Here is a 22,450-nt window from a genome sequence, read left to right on the forward strand (position 1 = left end):
TTGTTTGCAAAATTGTGTGTTTTTGGGAGGTATAATCATTTTAAAATATAGTAAAAAATGTTTTTTCTCAGATGGAAGTGTAATATTTTGGAATGAAACCCCAAAATGAAGACAGTGTGACAGCTGTGACAGTTTGGCAGTTGAAACGCATGATTACATTATCTCTTCTTTCGCCTCCAATAACACCTTCATTTTTGTGTCATTTAGAATAATTTATAAAAAAGGCAATTGTCTTTTTGTTGTTGATATGTACATACAATATTTCAATATTCTAATATATTCACAGGAAATCATAAATTCAGGCACTTTGCTGCCAATACAGCAACTTCTTAGCACGAGAGATCCTGAGATTTAAGACCGTTTTTTTAAATAAGGAACAAAAAAGTAAAATAATCTTATATATAGAGAGATTTATATTTAACAATCAGTTTCTTCTTTTTTATCATATCAAAATAAATCTTTTTTTTTGTTAAAATGTCTTTATCTTCTAGGTTTCAAGCCCTGGTTTGGGGTCTCAGTTGAGTTTGTGTGAGGAGATCATTGTCCGTCGACCCTCTCTCTCTCTCAGCAGAGACGTAAGACGAGGAGAGAGACGAAGCGAGAGTCCCGACCCGACAGGAGCAGGCCGGCGTCCAGAGTACCAGGGTCTCTTGTTGTTGAGTAGTGCCAAGCTTTTCCAACAGAAACTGTTCATGGGCACAGTGCCAGAGCTGATAGTCCAAAGTACCATGTTCGTGTTTTTCTTCCTCTCTTCTTCTCGTTCTTCCCACGATGAAACGTGTTTCTACAAACTTCCACCGTGTAATGAAGCCCAGCGGCCCCAGTGCTCCAGGTGCGTATGTGTGTGTGTATTTGTGTGTATGTGTGCATACGTGTGTGTATACATGTACACCTACGTATACGGGCTTTGTTTGGCGCCATCATGGAGGTCGATACAGTTGGCTGTGCTCAAAGCTAGCCTAAATATATAAAACCCTGGCTAGAGATAACTGATAAAGACTGTTGTGGTGTGGCTGTAGGTCAGTTAGTGGATTTGTTTCCAAATGTAGTAAACTGTCTTGTCTTTAGCCCTAGTCTCTCCTCCAAATCACTGTTGTAGCTTGAGAAGAGTCAGCTCAGTTAACCTGAACAAACCGTTAGCTAGCTAGCTAGCTAGCCAGCAGGCTACAACTACTAGTGTGCTAATCAGATGTGTTAACAACAGGACAGTAGTTAGCTGACCAGATGCTACGCTTAGCTAGCTAACAAGCTAACATTCTAAAAACAAAATGAATCAGATTTATCAGTGATGAAATGGTCAGTTCCAAGTCAAAATCAGCACAGAAACTAACCATGTGACAGCCAAGTCGTAATCAGCTGAGGACCTCCAATATGGCCGCCAGTGTGTATATGTGCAGCTTTATCTTCATGTCCCTCTATGTAAGTATATATATATATGCGTATGTGTGTGTATGTACCCTACATGCGTGCATGTGTGTGCTCTCGTTGTGTGTGTGTCGGTGTGTGCGTGTTTATCGGAGCGCCGCCTTCATGTCTATTCGGGAGCGCACGTCCTGGTAGCCCAGGAGGCAGGGGTCAGTGGACAAGGCATCGTGGGTAAAAACGGAGTCGTTGTCGGAGGAACAGGAGCTGGACGTGTCCTCGCACGACGGAGAGTACTGCTCGAAGGGCGTCGACAGGTCCAGGTACTGGGAGGAGAGACAGGGAGAGAACAAGTTTAATATCTCTGCAGTGGCAGTTTACAACTTCCAGCACAAGTGCTTTCTCTTAGAAGTGTTATTTGACCTCTCATATTTTCTGTTTCACACAATTGCTTGCACTATATCTGCATTTTATTACTTTATCTTTAACTGTTATTTTATTCTTTATTTTTTTATGTATTGTTAATTTTATTTTTATTTTGTTCATTTTAATGTGAAGCGCACTTCGTGAAAACAAATGCAGTGCGCTTCACATTAAAATGAACAAAATAAAAATGAAGCTTGATTGATTGAAGTTAAAAAGACATTTAAAATCAAGTCAGAGGCGCATAAACAATCAAACTACAATCAAGAATAAAGTGTTTAAAGTGTTTTTTTTGCAGAGAAAAAGAAAGCCAGAGAGAGAGAGAGAGAGAGTCAACTTTCTAGTCATTCATTCACTTTTGTTGCAGCTCAAATATTTTGTGTACTGAGGACATCTGGACAGCAGATTGCGAAAGAGGGGCAGAAACTGTAAGTGTAGCTATGCCTTCATGTGTGCATATGTTGGCATGTGCGTGTGTTTCACAATTTGCGTGTTTCTATCTGCATGCATGTGTGTGCGTGAGTGTGTGTGTGCATTTCAAAAGGTGTGAGTAGACACATGACAGTGAACGCATGCCTCTGTGTGTGTGTGTGTGTGTGTGTGTGTGTGTGTTTGCTCAGCCCAGACACACACCTCGTCAGAGATAGACAGCAGCACTCTGTCCAGCTCCTCCACCAGCTGTTTGAAGGTCGGTCTCTGGGTGGGAACAGCATGCCAGCACTCACGCATCTTCATGTAGCTACAGGGGGAAAACACACAAAATTATTCCTAAGATTTAAACGCCATGAAGGCTATTAAGTCTAAATGTTTTTTATGGTTTTTGGCTTGATTCGGCTCCATATGTTGTTTAAGAGATTCTGTGACATTTTGAAGTTTCGGCCGGTTATTTTCCTTCACCAAATGCCTATCACACTAGCTGTTTACGTCCAACTGTCAAGCAAACTTTACGAAAACGTTTGAAATGTCGCAACAAATAAAATGCATGCTGCGTTCAAGCGAATAAATAGGTTTCTTAAATGTTAAAAAACCACATCCTGTAGAAAAATGGAAAATAGTCTCTCAAGAATTGATTATTGGGCGAGCTGTTATTGTTGTTTAACGTCAGCTAATGTCGGCCATATTTCGTTCTTTTATCCGAAGACGAAAACAAAGAAAAGCAGTGTTTTAATGCACCAACTGATGGTCATAAAACCACAGCAGGCGTCTTACACACCAGAGAGACATCGAGTCTGACATTTCTGGGAGGTCGTGGTGGACAGATATTTTACAGACTGCACACCAGAAAGTCCAAAACCACTTTTCAACTGTCGTGCAAAGAGTTTGAACCGTTTGCCGATGACCAATAATGCCGAGCATGTGTCGTTATTTATTCGACTTCCATTCTGTGCGAGTTAAAAACTTTTGTCGTTTCCATTTGGCTTTCTAATTCGATAAATTAAAAAAATGCTTGGATGGAAACCCAGCTATAGTGACAGTAAGTTTCTACAACCCAATACTCAAAAAACGATTATTTCGTAATACCGCTAAACTGTTTTTTATCTGTGACCCGGTCAAAATATCCCGCAGAAACGTAAAATTGTAAATGATGATAGAGTAGAGAAAGGTATCTTCAGGTTGTATTAAATTCCTCTCTCACTACGCAACATCATAGGTTCAAATCTCGTCCCTCTCACATCTTTCCTGTCACCCTGTATGCTGTGTAATAAAACAAAAATGTCCTAAAAAATCAAATTTAAGAAAAACCCTCTACCCTGCGCTAACATACTGAAGGCAACAGTTCGTGAAGTACAAGGTCTGCCCTGCTTACAGTTCATGTGTGCAGTTGGAGGGTTTGTCCATGCGGTGTCCTTCCTTCAGCAGCTTGAACAGCTCCTCGACGGGGATGCCGGGGTACGGCGAACCGCCCAGGGTGAAGATCTCCCACATCAGCACTCCAAACGACCAGCTGAAGAAGAAGAAACCGGAAGGAACGAGATGGTCATGTAGAGTCAGGACTCTATAGGATATTCGCTCTGATATACAGGAGTGATTCAGTGTGTGTGCAATGAGATGGGATCAATATAAAAGGATGTGATGCAATTGATAGGAAAGGAAAGGAAAGATAGGTAGGTAGGTAGGGAAAGAGGAGGAACGAATAGGCAGTTGTATCCAGCAAACATTTTGATGTTGAATAGATGATACTACGGCCTGCACCAATGTTCAAAACTCATGTAAATATAGCATCAAAACACTATATTACATTGTTTTATGAAACCAGGACCTAGATATATTTCAGGTATCAGTGCAAAATAATCCACAAAACTGTTTTAATCCGAATTTCTAGCCGTGCCGTAATATCATCTCGTAAAACGTTTGTGCTTGTTTGGGTTGACGTTGAACTTGGCCTCTTGCTCGGGTGTAATTCACTTCAGCCTATTCTTGGAGCAGAGAACTTGTGTGTGTGTGTATCCCAGCGGCGGAGGAGTTTGACTTACACGTCGCTCTGGTGTGTGTAGACTCTGTCAAACAAGGCCTCTGGTGCCATCCACTTCACTGGCAGCCGTCCCTGAAGAGCAGACATGGAAACACAGCGGCACTGTTGTTAGAGCCCTGCCTTCTGTTACCACCACAACCCGGCCGAAAGAAAGAGGAGAGCCTCGCTTTTCATCCGACCACGCAGCCAAACACAACACCTCTCAATCCATCTGTCTCGTTCAGCCTATCGCTCTCTGTCTCCGTCCCTCTTTTCATCTCCCCCCCCCTGCTCATTTCTTTCTTTCTATCTCGCCTAGAATACTTTTTTCTCCCTCGCTCTCCTTCCCCTCCTCCCTCCTCGTCTCCCCTCTTTTCTAATTAAGTCCCATTAAGCCTGCTGCCAATCAGGGGAAAACATCAAACATCTGTCTTGAAGAGTATTAAAGCTGCAAATGGAGCCAGGCGGGAGGGGGCTGGATGTGGCGCAGACAGAGGCCGCCATGTTTACAAGCAGGGCTAGTAAACCAGTTCTGCCAGTGGACAGAGAGTTTCACCATCCACTTTAACCTCTTCACAACCAAAGTACTTTAGGGATTCAGTGCCTTGCTCATGGACACTTTGGCAGCGCTGATGCTTGAACCCAGAAGGACTCTCTCCCTACTCATTATGTCAACCTGCCACTACCCCACTTATCAACTATGGAAAACAGGACCAAAATTGAATGAATTCCTGAAAATACACCGCTAGAAACCCGTCCCTGTTAACGACTACTCACATTGGTGGTTTTCTTGTAGTAGTCAATCTGGTGGACTCCTCTGGCCAGGCCGAAGTCTGCGATTTTCATCACGTTGTCCTCCGTCACCAGAACGTTTCTGGCTGCCAAATCTCTGTGGATGCACTGCAGAAAGAGAGAGAGAGAGAGAAATTAGGTTAACCAACATGAGTTGTAGGTCAGCTTCTAGTGGGTCTCCAGAACGTCTGTATCTGAAGGTATCAAAACACCCTGATCTCATGCTTTGTTTGTTGTTGAGTATGTTGTCTTGTTTTCTATTTTTCGCTGTTGTTTTGTCTTGTTTTAACACCGTTCTTGCTTTGGCAATGGTGTAAATTTACAGTCCTGCCATTTTCAATGCAAATTAGAGACAGACAGGGAGAGTTATGTCGAGGTGCACTGTGTCACACACTGCACAAGACTATTTAAAGTTTCATGTTCTTGAAATGTTCTTCTGAATTTAGCCTTCTGAAATTACATGTCCCTGTCTGTCCCAGGCTGTGGTTTTACTCTTTGGAGAGACCAAGTAAAAACACATACACTAGGAAGGGGAGATAGGAATGATTTGCTGAAGTTTTTGTCCAAAATGAAAAGACGCAGGAGTCTAAAGTCAACACACAGTGCCTCATTTTAGCGAATGCAACAAAATTAAAACGTCTTTAAATAGAAACCCGGGAGTTCGACGAAAAACAACCCTTTGGGGGGGAAAAAAAGAAAGGCACTGGTGGCCGCATTGAATGGATGTCATTAAGTTTATTTTGGTTTTCATTTGAAATAGACGTGGGATTTGTGGGGATGTGCGAAATGAAACAGCCTTGGTTTGTGGGTCTCCCCGTAATGGAGGGGTAGTTTCAGGCTCCTGCATTCTTAGGAGGCCGCAGAGCCAGAAACCCGATGCCTACACCCAGACGACGGCTCTGCTGCCTGTTTGCTAACAGATTTATGGCAGCGCTAAAAAGGACAAAGCCCTGCGACGGGACGGACAGATGGATGGAGAGGGGTAAACAGCACTGAACCTCCACCAGCACTCTGCTCAGGAATGCCTGTATGAGCCGAGAGACACCGGCTGCCAGACAAAGAGACGTGTTGATAAGAGGCACGGAGACAGAAAGCATGCTGGGAAAATGAAAGGAATAGAAACAAGAGGTTGAGGGGGGTGGGAAGAAATGAGTGAAAGAAAGACAGAGACACAAACTCAATCCTAATCACAATCCCCCTTGAGGCTTCAGTCATTCCCTTGAAGACCCAACCAAAGCAGGCAGAGCTGATCCCAGTCCTGATATTACAGATATCCACAGCCCCTTCAAGGCTTATACAGCTCATCAAGTCAGTAAAGGTTGAACATTTTGCTATCCTGCTGCCAGCCCACGGCTAGAATTTCTAAGCCTGGGGATATGGCAAAATTTGAATCGGGTTTGATGTATAAAGGTATGTAAATGGAAGCTAAACGTCCCCATGGGGCAAAGGCCTCCAATTTTGAAGTTATATTCCTAAAGGAAACCCCCAAAAACCCATCCACATCTGGCTGACACCAACAGTTAAATGATTTGCTTTGCTTTTCTCAATCGTATTGGATCAGTATGGAACGCATACATAGGGTATGGCAAACATAGTTTCAAATTACATTTCGGCATGATGCTCTTATCCTCAGCAGCTTACAGCGAGGGCAACAGTAGAATGAGCTTATTTTCCTAAATTGCCAACATTACAGTTAGCTGGTAGTAAGGTAGGTAAGGTAGTTAAGGGCTACAAAATATTCCTGGGGCTGTAGACTCAAAGCACCAACTGGAAATATTGCGCCAAAATGAAAGTGGAGATGACGTCTGTAGTTGTCCATAGCTGCTACCTGCATCTTTTCGTGAAATCAGAACCTAAATATCTTTCTGATATCAGTTCAAAACAGTTTCCAAAGCTGTTTTAATATGAATTTTTCCAGGCCGTGCCAAAACATTCCGTGTTCGTTTAGGTTGACGTTGAACTTGGCCGCCTCCTGCACATCAACATCCATGAACTGCGTGCTGGGAAAGTTCCTTAGCCAATCCATTTGGCAGAACTTCAACTAGATTCTCAGATGCACCGCTACTAGAAGCTGTTTGCCTTTAAGCTGAACTTACCCTTTTAGAGGCCAGGTACTCCATTCCTCTTGCCACCTGGTAGGCGCAGGACAGCAGGTCTTTGAAGGTAAGCTGCTCCTCGGGCACCTTGGTCACATCAAAGGTGTAGTCCATGCCTGGGGGGCGGCGGGCCCGCAGGTACTCCCTCAGACTGCCTTTGGAGGCGTACTCCACCAGCACATACAGAGGGCCTGGGGGAGAGCAAACAGGATGAGGCGGAGGATGGGGTTATTTGTATTGTCACTGTAGCCTGGAGGTATGGGACCACCATAGTTGAAACACTCACTAAATTAGGACCGATGGTTGGTTTGTTGAGACTTAACTAGAGGGGTGGTAGGAAGGTAAAGGAAAGGCATTGTTTTGTCTCCAAAATAAGGGGGTGCATGTCATAATTTGTGTTAACAAGGAGGAAGCCGTCCTCTTTCATCATCGCTCTGATCATCCCCTGGAGAGACGACGGGTGCTAGAGTCAAAACCATCGGCTCAACTTGACTGACTCTGGATAGAACGGATAGCAGGGGAGGATGAGGGCGCTTTCCATCCAACCTACTCATTTCTAATCGTCAAATTAAATAAACAAGAGGGTTGAGCTGAACAAAACCCTGAAGACTCATGACAAACATCTACAAGAGTAAACAATTACCCTCAAAAACAGGGCAGAAGCGGCACTCCAACAGTTAAATAAAGAACACTCTCTTTCTTTAATTTCTTTTTGTTTTTTGGGATAAGACTCATTCTAGACAGCATGCTGATGTGTTTTGGCTTAGCAAGGAGCCTTCTTTGGAGCATGTTTTTGAGGGTAATGGTTTACTGTCGACTAGTTTGTGGCAGAGCACCCAGCCAAAGTTTTTTGGAGAAGCGCGCTTGTTTTTCCCTCCTGAAACATCTATAAGAGTCAGGCAAATAAAGAGATGTGACCATAGAGTTAAACTCACCATCCTGTGTGCAGACTCCCAGCAGATTGATGATGTTCTTGTGTTTGTCCATCACCTTCATCAGCTCCATCTCAGAGATCAGGTCTGCAAGGTCTTTGTCTGTGGCATCATCTGAGGAAAAATATGAATGTTGATACCTTGGCATTTAATTTGATTGACACAGAAACAGTGTGAACTGAAAGAGATGTCTTGCAGTTTTGGTGTTTTTTCCCACAAGCGTACGTTTCTACCAAAGAGCAACAACTTGAGCTAACATTGCAAGTATTGTTGTGTCTATTTCATTACATTTTAATTGTCTCCTACCTTTGAGCATCTTAACAGCCACAGTGGTGGCCTGGTCCTGGCAGTCCTTGTTGATGCCGTAGGCCTCAGCTCTGACCACCTGACCGAAGCAGCCTTCTCCAAGAGGTTTACCCAACGTTAAACTAGAGAGAGAGAAAGAGAGAGAAAAAATAAGTCTATCCAAATGAAAACTGTACAAATCCCATAATTTAGGCTCTGGCTTCATAAAACATAGGTTGGGTAGGCCCAAAATGGTCTGCGGGCCTGTTTCTTTTTGGGTCCCCACATGACAAGAGCGCTTCGATGTTTCAATGAGTCTGGATCCCAGGAGCCAAACTAAATTTACTTGATCCAGAAACATGCACTCGTTGCAAGGGGCAGGACTTTCATACATCAAGCCAAAGTAAAGGCATAATAATAATTGTGGCTCTAAATTGTAGTTACCTTAAGCTCATCATTCAATAGCTCTCTTATAAGAGAGAACAGTATGTACAAGTGTTCTGCTTTTGTCAAGCAAGGACTGAGGTTAAAAGTACCATTTTTCATCAATGATGTCGAGAGTAGGTGTCAATTCTGCCAAAATATGTCTCTTTATATATGTCACAATTTGGAATGCAACTTTGCAAATGATGATAAAAATCGCTTTAAATCTAAGATAACTTACTTCTCTCTGGGGAACTCCCAGTCGGGGTCGTAGGGCAATTCAAACTCCATGACTCCAGCCAGCATGGGGGAGCAGCTGGAGGAGAGGCGAGCCACCCTCATCAGCGAGGCACTGGACTTCCCGGACGAGTTGGACTCCACCGAGTACTAGGGGAAGACATACGGGAAGGGGAGGTTAGTTATCAGCATAAGACATAGGGAATCAATGTGGATTTGAATGCCTGTACTTGTCTGCAGAGAGGGTACTTGGATAGTTTCTGCATGTTAAACAATTTTGGCTCTTTTAAACCAAGAACAGAGCAAGACCTCCAAGCTGGTGTTCATTTCCCATCACGATCACAAGTGTCCCGTACCTGTCTGCGAAGAGGAAACTTGGAGAGCTTCTGGACAGGAAGGACGTCGAAGGGCTCCCTGCTGGGGTGGACCTGCATCCGGCACAACACCACGATGACGATGGCCATGATCAGGGCCAGGAAGCCACAGGCGTAGATGATGATGTCAGTGTATTTGGTCTCCATGGTGTCCACATCTTCTGCCACTTCTTCCTCTGTTGGAACAGGAGGAATTGATTGGTTACACTACAATGTTGAGTAAGTCAAAATCATTCAATCATTTAAGCAAGCAAACAATTAAGTAATTCAGTCAATAAATCTTTCCAGCACTCATCCAGTACCTGAGAGGACGGTGAGCCAGGCGGACTGGTAGGAGAAGCCGATTGAATTTCCGGCCAGACAGGTGTATTCCCCAGCATCCTCCATGGTAACTTTGGACAGGTAGAGCACCTCCACCTCTGACATGTTCAGACTGCCGGTCTGCACGAAGCAACAGCAACAGCAATGACATGAGCAGTTAGTACAAAGCGGCAATAGTCGTTGCGATCCAAATGCTGCACTACATAAATCACATTACTGTTAGCAGTATCTTTTCCTGTGAGATGTTGTTGTCACCAACCTTGAGGATCTGAACGTAGGGCGTCCCGTCAGGTCCGTAGCGACTGCCATTCCTCTCGATGTGTTTGAGCCACTGGATGTGAGGCTGTGCGTCGCTGTAGACTTTACAGTAGAACTGGACGTCGCTGCCCACCACCGCCGTGGTGTTGGCCGGCAGACCGGCCTGCAGGATCGGCCTGTGGGGGGAGCGCTCTGCGGAGGGAAGGGACGGAGGAGAAAAGAGAGGGGACAGGAACAAAGACACAGACAGGAAGATAATATTAATCTCTAGGGAAACCAGTCAGGGCTAAAAAGGATTCCCCCCGGCTCAGGGTGAGGGTTCAAAGGTAAGTCAGGGACACAGTGAGGGAGATTCCTCTGATCAGCCGAGCATGGCCTAATTCTGACAGAGCAGAAATACTCCTCTCACTGGGAGTCCATAGTTCAGATGTGAGCAGGACAAACGTGAGGACAAACAGAAATGGTCACATGGTAACATTGGGAGCTGTGTGTCTAAAAACATCCTGTAAAGTCCTGAACATCCCTGATATTTAGCCGTGCAGCCAAGCCTGAGGCCCTGAAGGCTACATCTCTGCCTAAAACAGAAGATTTGGCTGAATGCTATGTGTGTCGTTTGCCACACAGGAGTGCCAGATTTGAATTTGGCCTGTTACAAATACATCAATATAAAAACCACGATGAAAGCCATATTTCGACGGAGCAGCTTTCCAACCCTCAGTGTTTTGGATGGGCGACCCTGACAGAAAGATGGACTGGACTTTTGGCACAAAGACGAACCTGACTTCTTCTTTTGTATATTGGATTTCCGTTATGACACTTTGGCAATAACAGTCATGCAATATTAATGCCAAAAAATCATAGTGAATTGAATTTAACTAACAAAGGGCGAAGGACACAGCTAACCGTCCAGTCATCCATCCAGCTTCCAGGGGAGCTTTCTCTAATTAAAGGGTTTGATTTCAAAATGCTATAAATCGATTTTGGAAAAGAAAATAATTATGCCTGAAATTCATCATAAACGGAGATACTCATAGCCTCAAAAACAAAGCAAATCTCTTAAAATGGCCCATAGCTGTCATAGTCGGCTATAATGTGTTTTTATGCCAGCAGGATGTCTCATTTTGGAATGAAACTCTTCAATCGGTTCCATTAGCGTGGCTCTTTTGTCAGCCCGGCGCATGGAGCCGGTCGCCGGGGTTTCTTTGATCTCTGGTTACTCTCGCTCTCTGCTCTCGTTAGTCGTCTCGTTAGTCTTTTCCCCCCGTTGTTCTCCTGGGGACGGCAGTTGACCCCGCAGTGGACAGACAGCGAACAAACGAACAAACAAAAAATCCCAGCCCTCCTCCATCCCCTGTCACAGGTCAGGTAGAAAACTGGTGTGGACGCCTGACCGTCCGCTGCCTACCCGCCACGGCCGACGCCAGGCGCCCCCGTCACCTTCCACTCACCCCCACAGCTATGCCCCCCCCACCCCACCCCCTCAGTAAGGCGGCCACCAGACTGGAGGCTTTGAAAGCATGAAGTGTACGGTCTTTCCAGAAGCCCTATGCAGTAATTGTTGCTATTGCTGCCATAAATAATATCAGCCAGATTAGAGAGCGATGAAATTAGACTAAATTCAGCGTTAAAGTAATAATCCATGGCATTTTCACATGAATAAATGTTCGTTTCAACCTATAGCTTTTACATTGTGACGGTAACGAGGACTGACGTGTCCCAGGGTATCATGGGCCGACTGTGGCTCCGCAGAGGGGACTGACTGCGTCTGGGGCAGGGGTGTGAGGCACCACACACACACACACACACACACACACACACACTCTCTCAGATGTGACAGTGATCCAGACTGTGCTGAATCTTACCCAGGACATCCAGGAGGTAGCTGTGAGTGATGGAGCCATATTTGTTCTCCACCAGGCAGGTGTAGTTTCCTCTGTCTGAAGGCACCACACTCTCCATCACCAGGCTCCAGTGCTGGTGTCTCAGCTAGCCAAAGAAAACAGAAAATAATCTTAGGATGGATAATACAGGACAAGGTTTCTTCAGTTAAAATGCAGTGAAGTTCTTAACACATTTTGGAGACGCTCTGGAGACTCATTGCGTTTTATTATGCTAACTGTTAGTTCACATTGTTAAAAAGCACCCAAAGGCATCATTCCTATCACTTGAATTTTAAGTTAAATAGATTTCCAACCCTAAATCTTAAATTGATTGACCCTGCAAACAAACCCTTAGGATTAGGAATCAAGTCTCTATCTCCTCTTTATTTTACAGTTATGGCTAAAAAAATGTCAGAAATCTCAGATCCAAATCACAACCAAAATCTAATCAATTGTTCCATGGCCCAATGCCGATCTGTCCTCCAAATTTCAGGGAAAACCATTCATTCGTTTTTACGATATCCTGCTGACAGACAGACAGACAAATAAACTAACAGGGGCGAAGTAAAAATACAAGGTTGTCAACTCTGGAAACAGTGGTGTGTTCCTTGATTCCTGAGTAAATTACTTGTTTTTGGAGACATTTGCAACTGACAGCAGCAATATGTTCTGTCTGTATTGGGCACTAAGCTGGTAGACTGTACTGACTTGTCTGTGAGTGAGACACCGTCTGTCTCTATGGTAACTTTTAGTTGACTGTAAGTCCTTGAGTCAGTGTAAACACACAGAACCTTTCTCCTATTTCTGTCTCGCCGCCTGTCACTTCGCCTCTCTGTCTGTCTAATTGTAAAGCTCAGTTCACTTCTGTTTCAAAGCCTTCTTGAAGTGGATGTTGCTCTTGATTCAAATGTAAAAAAGAAGAACTGAAGTATTGAGGTAAAAAGTAATAATATTACAGGTTCTTATACGTTTTCAGTTTAGGTCACATATGAGACATTTATTCTCTCGCCCCAGAACTCTTGAAAATTATAGTATTATTCGTGTTATGTGGGGTTCAACCAAATATAGATCCATGCCTCATTTTGGGTCCCAACCCATAGTTTAAGAAACACTTCCAAAACAAGCATTGAAATTGTAAATCACAGTTCTCTTCTGTTTATCCAGCCTTCTGGGGGTTATGACCAGCAAGCAACAAGCGCAAAAGAGGTTTCACAGAAAATGAAAGTTGCATTTCCAAGTAAAACCCTGAAATCCTTAAAAAAAACTGAAGTCACATCCCGGATGACGCATACCGCCAAAAAAAAAAGCAATGAAACTGCAATCAATGCTATTTCGTCTAAATGGACCCAATTAATCCAGCGTCATTTACCATTAAGGAGGAGACGACAAACTGCCAATTTCCAAAACCGTTTCTTTAAATCTCCTCACCTTGATGCCCCCGATGCGGTGCTCCCCTCTGAATTCGCGTCCATTTTTGAGCCAGCGGATGGTGGGCATGGGGCTGCCCATGGCCGGACAGCGAAACTTCACCGTGTTTCCGGCCGGCACCGCGTACAGCTTCTTCTCCATGCGCTGGGTGTGGGTCCAGTAGGGACCTGCAGGGACAGAGACTCTGGTGAAATCGTGCTCTTGAGATGATCATTTTTGTTTCCTCAGAAAGCGCAGCGACGTAGCGAGCAACCAACGCACCTCTTGAGAAGTAAACCTGGTCGTTCTCGATCTCGGCCGACGTGTCTTCCAGGCCGTTGTCCTCGTCGTCGTCCCCCGACCCCAACGAGTCTGGAAACACGAGGAATAAAGAGATGATTAGGAAAAGATGAAGACATATTTGCTGCTGCTTCAGTCCCCGACAGTTGGTAGCTGTTTGTGAGAGGAATTCTGCAGAAAATCTCCCAAGTCCTCACCTGCCACAGTGATGGTGAAGTTCCTCAGAGGTTCCTTGGTTCCCCGGAGAACACAAACGTAAATGCCCGAATCCTCGTACGTCACGTCTGTGATCTCCATGATGGCGCCGCGGATCTGGATGCGGGGCGTGTGCAGAACCCGGGTGCCCTCCTTGTACCAGTTCACCGCCACGCCGGGCCGGCTGGTCATGTCGCAGCGGAGTTTGAGGACGTCGCCCGGCTCGAGCAGCAGGTGCTCCGTGGTGTCCTCACTCAGGTCCTCAAGGATATCTGTTGTAACCAAAGAAGATCAAGGTATTTCTCACGTTTTCTCTTTCCATCGTTCTATATGTGCACATTCTCACTCACTCTTTTTTCATACTTTCTGGCCTTGATTCTCTATTTCTACACACATACACACACATACACACATATACACACACACACACACACACACACAGAGCTGTCCAGTCAGCAGGTTATTCTTTCATCTCCTCTCTAAAGCGACTGACCATCCCCTCAACTATGACCTCTCAACTCCTTACCCCGATTATCTCCCACCCACTGCCCAACACACACACACACACACACACACACACAATGAAGTTACCATGGAGACCCAGAGGCCTAACCACCCTGCCCTCCTCCTCCCCTCCTCTCCTTGTTTTGTTCGTCTCTGGATTATTGTGGGAGTGAGAGCAAGCTAGCTAACACAGCGAACTCCCTCCCTTCCTCACTCACTCCCACAAAAAAAAGAAGAAGAAAAGAAAGGGAGAAGTAGAGAACGTAGCTAATGAACATGTTGCAGTGTGACAGTGGACGGGCCTTGAAAGTAAATCTGAGGGGCGGTGAAGGTTGACTGGAGATCTAAGTGAGAGACGGGATGAGAGAAGTTCATTCTAGCCGGGGGAGGAGGATGGCTGCCATCCCACCTTCACGACTTCACCCTCTCAAATTTTACATTTTAGCCATTTTGCTCTTGTCCAGTGTGACTTAAAAGACTTAAATTCCTGACTAGAATATTTTTGTGACCCTAGAATGATCAGTTAGGATGGAAAGAAATGAGAAACGCACATTTGAGGAAAATTTGCTTCCTAACATTTGCTTCCAAATATTTCCCAGGCGTTTAGGATTAATTGCTAGTACAATTACCTGCAGGGATTTCAGCTGGAGTCAGGTCCACGGTTCGGGAAATGATGGTACCTATGGAAGGCAAAGGTATTTACAATTTGCAATAGGTAAATAAAAAAAGAAATCACTACCCCATGCTGAATAAAACTCTTGAAATGGTACTTGGAATTTGGATAAAAGCATCCACCAAATGGCATGCAAATGGCAAAGAAAACCAAAAAGAAACCCCCAAATGATGCCACGATGATGCGTTTGTCTTACCAGGCAGGACCTCTAGCCACGCCGACTGCATGGCCTGCACCGTCTGGCCTGCGTGGGCCGTCTCAGCCATGCAGATGTACTCTCCTGCATCCTCCAAGGTGATGTTGGACAGATGGAGAGTGTTCAGCTTGGAGGCGTTGCTCTGTAGGGCCTGCATGGAGGAGACATCATGGTTTTAATATGATGAGGACCGAGGAAAAACAGCCTTGAATATGGATTAATCAGGTACAGAAAAGAGCAGGAAAATAGTAACCTCCCTTTAGAAATGAACAAAGATCTGACTGAAACCCTGAGAAGAACAAGAAAAATCTAATCCCAGTTTAGTCGGTTGTGTTCTCACCGTCAGAGCCCGGAGGCGAGGCTGTCCTCCCTGGCTTCGCCCCTGGGTGCTGCTCTCCGTCTTCAGCCACTGGACCCTGGTGGACGCCGGCCGGTGGACTTTACACACCAGCTTGGCCTGGCCGCCCACCACCGCCGTGACGTTTTCTGGGTAACCCGGCACGATCAGAGGCCTGGAGACCCGCAGGTCTGGTGGTGAATGAAATGGACGGAGGGAAGAGAGGAAGGGCAGAAAGAGGGAGAGTGTGTAAGGCTCACGATCAACACCTACAGTTCATTTTCTTTGGTCTGAACCAGAGTGAAGAAGTTGACTTTGTTGCATTTTTGTATTTGGTTCGTTCACATTCACGCTGCCCAATTTCAAGCGAACCAGGGCTTGTAAACAAAGAGTTTTAGAGACAGAGTTTTAGTAATCCCATGAGGTTAAAGATTTAAGAGGCAGGTCGAGTCAAAACAAATCTGATTCTAGTCCCTGTAACTTCAGCTGAGCATGACGGACTTGTCTGCACCCTATATCAATATATTGAGGAGGCATTTCATCTCATCTTGACTCCAGTTTGCCCTCGGTTCATTTTGTTATGCCTGGCTTTCCAAGCATGAAGAGCTGCTGGCTATCAGATGTCAACATCCGCCTCCTTTTGCCCAAAAAACTGTTTTGGGGTCGTTTCCTGCAGTTGGTTCGGATTACGTTCTCGCTCCTAACAAACGGCAACACAGTTTGGTTGGCAGAGGAACAAGACTCACATTTTCAGGCGTCTCGGTGCCGTTATTTGGTTGAGTTGAAATGGCATTATTCTCACCAGCCCAAACAAACCAAACTAGAGGAGTAAACACTCCAGAGTTTGAATAAACTGCTACAAACACGTCTGGTGTGAACGCGCCCTAAGTGAACAGGATGAAAACTATCAAAGCACATCCTAGCGGTTTCAGTTTACCTCTGAAAGGTCCGGTAGCCGAAGTACAACGCGTTCCTGAACAACCGCTGCCATTTAATGCTCCCAGGATCCAGTGATAGAGTGCCCTGATAACCCCGCTACTATCGTGTCACCATCACCCGCTGCACCGCCCATTCACTGGGTCACTCGCCCATTTATGTGTTCGCTTGTTCGAGCATATGCGTGCTGCGGCCGGGGCCAGCGCTCAGTCACTCAGAACGAGCAATTTTCCAGGGCAATTTTCTGTCTGATTGCTTCCTGCGAGCGTTCAGTGAAAAGGCAATCTGTTCCCTTGTCGGAATGAAGTGCTGCCTTTTTCTAATCGGCTGCACTAAGATGTAAGTAGAGGTACGCTCTCAGAAAAAAATAAGTTATCACCTTGTCAGTGGAACAGTACGCCTCTTGTCTCTATGTGAATACTGTGTGACCAAGAGTAAAGCAGGGGAACAGTAAAATCAGTGTTGTATGACAAAGAAAACAGAAATCGCTATAAATGTTCATTGTATTGTCATATAATTACTATTATTATTACCACACCCTCATCCGAGGTGCAGTTTGCAACTTGTAGAACTAAAATGTACCTTTATGGCACAATTTCCTCTGAGAGTGCAGGTCGGGTGGAGAACTCACAAGCAGCCCGTCAACTTAATAGCCAGAGAACAACACGGGCCTTTTCAGCCCCGCAGCAAGAGGATATTTGTTGGCCTGCTGGCTGCATAATACTGGCATTGTGCTTTCATACCGAACCCATGGAAATGTTGCTTGACTTGACTTGAGCCTAAGTGGAAAAGGCGGATGTATAATCTGTTAATGGGGTTTAATGTTTACGGTGCGGATTATTAGCTAGCTGAATACTAGCGGGACAGTCTTCTAATATTCGTTGATGCTGTGTCTTAAACACAAGTACTTCAGTGTATGAGCTGTCAGAAGAAAGTGAAAGGAAGGACTCGGAGCGCTGGGTCAGTGCGGCTGTTTGTCTCTCAGCTCCATACAGTCTGCAGGGTTCCCACATGCGCTTTTCAATAGCTCACAATTGGCATGCATTGGAGCAAGACATGACATTTGTCAAAAATAAACATCATAGAGGTCTAATTGTTTACTCATGATCTTGTCATGTCAAGAAGTCATGGTGAAATCCTGTTAAAACGGATTCCAACACAATTATCCATCACTGGGTTTTCCTCTGGATCTTAAGAGTTTCGTTTCCTCAAATCCTTCAAAAAGTTTAAAGCCATTTTGCAGTAGCCTTTGGATTGAAAAACCAGCCTGATAAAATGTCCATATTGAGAATATGAGACGCCAATGAGTCATGTTAACTAATTATCGTCTTATGGAGCAGCCTTGAACAAAGCTACAGTCCATAGTCACCTGCAGATCACAGAGATAGCATCAACCGGCGAACACACACACACACACACACACACTTGCAGCCATGCTAATGAACTTGCAGGGACAGAGACAGTGGCCTGGAGTTGAACTCGCAGCAGAGTGTGAATTGTCACCCAGAGGCGAGGGGGCAAACAAAACACAACACAACACAAACAAACTGTTCCTCTGGAGCGAGCCAGCCGACGAGGCCGGCAGCAGAGCCCTCCCTGTGGACGGGTTGGGACAGTGAGGAGGCGCTGAGCGGTTTCGTGCCCCGTCCCAACGGCGTACCTGCAGCAGAGCACCGAGCTAGAACAGCTGGAGCTTCTTCCTGTCAGCAGCAGCAGAGCCGGGACACTGAGGCCCCGAACTTTTTCATACCCTGATCCAGTTGAACTGTGTTGTTTTATTGTTTTACCAAATATATATAAATATTAGAGATAAAACTCACTCAGCTGGTGTTATTCTTATCCTGAACCATATTATATTTGAAAACAGAATCGTGAAAACTGAACCTAACTTTTCCTAACACACGGGATCTGATCTTTGGGGTGTGTAAGTATGAAGCCAAACCTAACTTAGGAAAAGCTGCTGGGTGAGAGATTATGTTTGAGGCATTTCTCCATTATTTGACATTAGGAGTGACGGGACAGAGGGTAATACGGCAGCTTTAAACCTCAACGGGACGGGACGCAGTATGTGCACCGACCGGGCCGAGCCACCAGCGGCCCGACCCGCTCCGACAGGCGGCTCTGGCAGGAGCCGTGGCCCGGACGTCCTGCCTGACCAGCAGATGCATTCGTAAAAATGCCAGCCCAGAGCCAAGGACGGCGTACTTTGGCATACATCGTGTTCCTTAGTCTTAAAAAAAAGACTTGTGTGTCAAAATGTCGTCATGAGAGACACAGCTGACTGCATCTTCACCTCCCGCCTCCCTCTTCCATTCTACTGCAAAAAAAAAAGCTACACGTCCATTTTGTTCATCGCTCCATATCTTCAATATCTTTGTTCATCGTTCAGTATAATATAGAGGATCCGGTCTGTGAGATGATTTAAATTAGCTACTATCCTTTAAAAAGCACCATCTGTATAAAACTCTTCACTTACTGGAGATGAAAAAATCATATTATGGGATTAAACAGGAATCTGTACTGGAAATAAGTTGTTGCTTGTGTGTCCAAAAAAAAAAATCAAACAAATCACATCCCTGCATTGAGCAGCATGTGGTTTAGTAACATTAGATATGTAATTATCTGTGATTTATTTTCACTCGGAGCGGTTATCAAATTAGCAACATGACAGGAGAGGCTGAGGATTGATCTGTGAGGTCTTGAGTGTCGTTTCCAGAAATTAATAAAAGGCTGTTTTTGGATGAAGTGCATTCCTTTGGGGGGGGGGGGGGGCAGATCTGTGTGTGTGGGAAACGTCTCTCTTTCAACCTCTCTTCTCTCTTTTTCTACATTTCAACCCTGCGTCGCTTCCTCTCTACCTCCAACACACACTCTCTCTCTCTCTCTCTCTCACACACACACACACACCCCTCTTCTTTCAGCTGCTGAAACCTTCCTAGGTGTCTGACGCTGACTGACGCTCCGGTGTGGCGGGTGAATGAAGTCTCCTCTGTCGGGATCTGAGCGGTGCATTGTGGGTCTCTCTGCAGGAGACGGAGACCTTCGCCACCTCTCTTCAGCAGGAGTCGTCTTTAGGGGAAAGGAGGGGGGGGGAGGGGGAGGGGTGTGTGTGTCGCGGGGGAGACGCTTTCAACTAACGTAAAGGAGGAGTTTATCTCTTTCTTTTATCTCTTTTATCTCTCTGTCTCCCTCTTCATGCCGTTCTGACACTCTTCTGTTTCTAGTCCAGCAAAAGATTTTTCTTAACCGTCATGTGTGACGTTCCACAATAAACTGATTGAATCATAGTTTTAGTTTCAGTGGGCCATCAGTAGCCAAAGTCATGACCAGCAGATAGCACTTAAGAACCAGGGATCAAAGCAACATTGGAGCGTTTTCTCTGTTTCATCTATGCTAGAAAATTCGAAATCATCGGCAACAACAGGAATTTTTACGGGAAACCTCAGATTGATTCATTTGAAACTTTCGCTGAAGGGAGGAACTGAGCGGCCTGCACCAACACTGAAAACAAGTGTAAATAAGGTGCCAAAATTTGAGAAAAAAGTTGAGAAAATGTCCGGAATTGTCCATAGCTGCTGCCTGCATCGTTTAGTGAAATAAAGACCAAAATATCTTTCTGTATCTTTCAGTTCTAAAAGTTCACAAAGTTGTTTAATATGAGTTTTTACCGGGCCATAATCTTGTGTTTGTTCAGGTTGACGTTGAACTTGAACGTTAAAATCTAAACCTAAGAGTTCGGGCTTGGCCACTTCCTGCACATCGCCGTCCGTCAAAGCGCTCGCTGTGAAGTCGGGAGCAAGCCCCGGCTAGCCTCGCTTCGCCCCGGCTAGCCTCGCTTCGCCCCGGCTAGCCTCGCTTCGCCCCCGCAGTGAAAACCGGAGCTAGTGAGAAGAAAAGGAGGCAGCTTCTGTGCTCGATGCCTGCAGGGCAGCAATCCACTTTGTCTGTCATCAATCTGTGACAAAACCACAGGGATGAACGGACGATTTCAGCAGGTAATAAACCTCAGAAACACAGCAAAAAAAAAAAACATCCATCTGAGCAACTCCTTTAATCTTGGATTCAGGCTTAAAATCTGATGTTTCTCATGCCATTCAACTTGCTTCAAGAGTTTTATTTTTGAATACAATAACACTCAAGTGTGTTATGTTTTAGGGAAAATTTGATTTTAAGACTGAAAACGAGATTTCTTCAGGTGAGTATCTTTTGCATTTCTTGCCTCCATCACTATCTCCAACACACTCTCTCACATACAGTTTTGCATTGGCTTCTGTTAGCAAAGCATCAATGGAGAGGCACTCATTCCCGTCCCTCCCCTCCTGCACTTAACCCCCCCCCCCCCCTCCCCAATCCTCTACAGCTGGCACACAGCCAGGCAGATTTACACTTCCGAGCCTCAGGCGTAGGACGGATCGGGTAGCGCGGTTTACGGCAGCAAAAACACTGGGAGCCCCCCCCCCCCCCCCCCCCCACTCCCTCTAAGAATTGACTGCAGCCTCTCTGTCGTTTCTCCTGTCACCTTGACTTCCACCGGGTCACGCCTCCTCCTCCTCCTCCTCCTCCAGCCGGCCGGCCGCAGCGACGGGACCGGCCGATCTGAATTTGTGTGATTTCAACCTGTATTCATCCGGGGAAAGTTGACTAATCATGCTCGCTCTCTTCCAGCAACGCCCTGCTTCACATCCACACAGGTTGATGCGTTCACACCTGGGAGCCACCCAGTACAGCCACAGTCTAATACTGCAGCGGGTTAGTGCCTTGCTCCAGGGCACCGCAGAGCGTTACTCTTTCACTTCCCTCAACCACATTTTCACAACCTGTCCGGGGGGTTCGAACCAGCAATAATAAGCCTGCTTTTTTAACCTCTACACAGCACAAAAACAAGGGTACAGGTACAGAGGGACACCATGAGAAATTCAGTCCAACAAACATAAAGGGAAGAGAAGCCGGCTTGTGATGGGAAAGTTGCCGTTGTGAATCCTGGACTGAATGAGAAACACACTCTCCTCCCTCAACAACTATCATGTAAAGGATGGATATTTCATTTTGGGGAGTACAAATAGGTAGAAAAGTGGTGATAATAGATACTACGTCTCCACAGAACTCAGGTATAATTTGTCAGATCTTACCTTTAGTTCTTCCTTCATCGATGGCTCTGGATAAGACTCCGTCTGTCAGACAGAGCAGGAGCAGGCAGAGCGGGAAGACCCTCGCCATCTTCTAGACGTGATGCGATGTGTCTTACGACAAAACAAAAAATAAAGAAAGAAAAGGTTGAAGCCTTGCGTTGGCCTCACGCTCCGATCCCTGGCATTGGCACAAAGTCACAAAAGCCGGATCCTGTAAAAGCAAACACACACGTCAGTCTGTTATCTCGTTGATTACAGTCTTGATTACTGCTAATATGTAGAGATTTGGATGGAGAGGAGCTTTCTGAACTGTACCGCTCTGCTCAGTTTCTGACTTGACTGCAAAAACAAAACAATAGTTCAGCTGAACAGACAGAGACGGAGCCTGTTTTGACTCCGACTGCCTGTATTCTTAACCAGATGTCCTGCTAACTGTCCCAGCCATTGGCCTCACATTGTCCAGGGTCTCCTGCGTCATGAATAAGGAGCGGGGCTGTTACCGCCTGTTGTTTGTCAATGGATGGTGCACAGCCTGCCTGCCCCGGGATAATGGGCCCGCACTAGGAAAACACTTGAGACTTGCCAGGAAGCTATCTGAAGGAGCAACAATGGGAAATTCAACCGGCAACCGAGGAGAAATAGCCGAGGCGCACTGATTCCAAAGGGAAAGCCAGATTTCTGTCACCCAAACTTGTTTCTTGTGTTTTATTCCTTTCAAATAGGCGTGTTTTACTGGAGCGGGTGGAGGTGTGTGTGTTACTACAGGCTCTGGTTGGTCGGTTTTAAAGAAAAAAGCAGAGAAGAGAGAAAAAACAGCAACATGATGGGAGAATCCCATGCGCAACGTCTCTAGAGTGCCATCAGGTTCTCAACTTGATATCAAATACTGTCTCTTAGGTCAGAGTCATGGCTGATAACTTTATTGAAAGTATTAAAGA

General features: G+C 45.5%; 1 protein-coding gene across 1 annotated transcript; it reads right to left on the minus strand.

The window, feature by feature from the left end:
- Positions 1-1,184: 1,184 nt before the first annotated feature.
- fgfr4 (fibroblast growth factor receptor 4) lies at positions 1,185-21,662 on the minus strand. Its single transcript, XM_071902600.2, has 20 exons — positions 21,513-21,662; positions 15,451-15,638; positions 15,111-15,261; positions 14,871-14,921; positions 13,740-14,009; positions 13,525-13,614; positions 13,264-13,430; positions 11,818-11,941; positions 9,957-10,147; positions 9,679-9,817; positions 9,359-9,552; positions 9,007-9,152; positions 8,364-8,485; positions 8,061-8,171; positions 7,126-7,316; positions 5,015-5,137; positions 4,260-4,330; positions 3,593-3,730; positions 2,419-2,524; positions 1,185-1,688 (listed from the first exon to the last, which is right to left on the minus strand). Exons 1-20 carry the CDS (start codon positions 21,598-21,600, stop codon positions 1,512-1,514), a joined length of 2,838 nt encoding a protein of 945 aa, XP_071758701.2. The 5' UTR covers positions 21,601-21,662; the 3' UTR covers positions 1,185-1,511.
- Positions 21,663-22,450: the final 788 nt, after the last annotated feature.

The sequence above is a fragment of the Centroberyx gerrardi genome, chromosome 11 (assembly GCF_048128805.1).
Source record: "Centroberyx gerrardi isolate f3 chromosome 11, fCenGer3.hap1.cur.20231027, whole genome shotgun sequence".
In the NCBI taxonomy this organism is placed as follows: domain Eukaryota; kingdom Metazoa; phylum Chordata; class Actinopteri; order Beryciformes; family Berycidae; genus Centroberyx; species Centroberyx gerrardi.

Coding starts and splice junctions, on each gene's coding strand:
- fgfr4 (XM_071902600.2), bottom strand. CDS start 21,600: ATGGCGAGGGTCTTCCCGCTCTGCCTGCTCCTGCTCTGTCTGACAGAC. Junction 7,317..8,060: donor GGGAGTCTGCACACAGGATG/GTGAGTTTAACT, acceptor GCTCTCCCCCAG/GCCCTCTGTATGTGCTGGTG. Junction 5,138..7,125: donor AGTACCTGGCCTCTAAAAGG/GTAAGTTCAGCT, acceptor CTCTTTCTGCAG/TGCATCCACAGAGATTTGGC.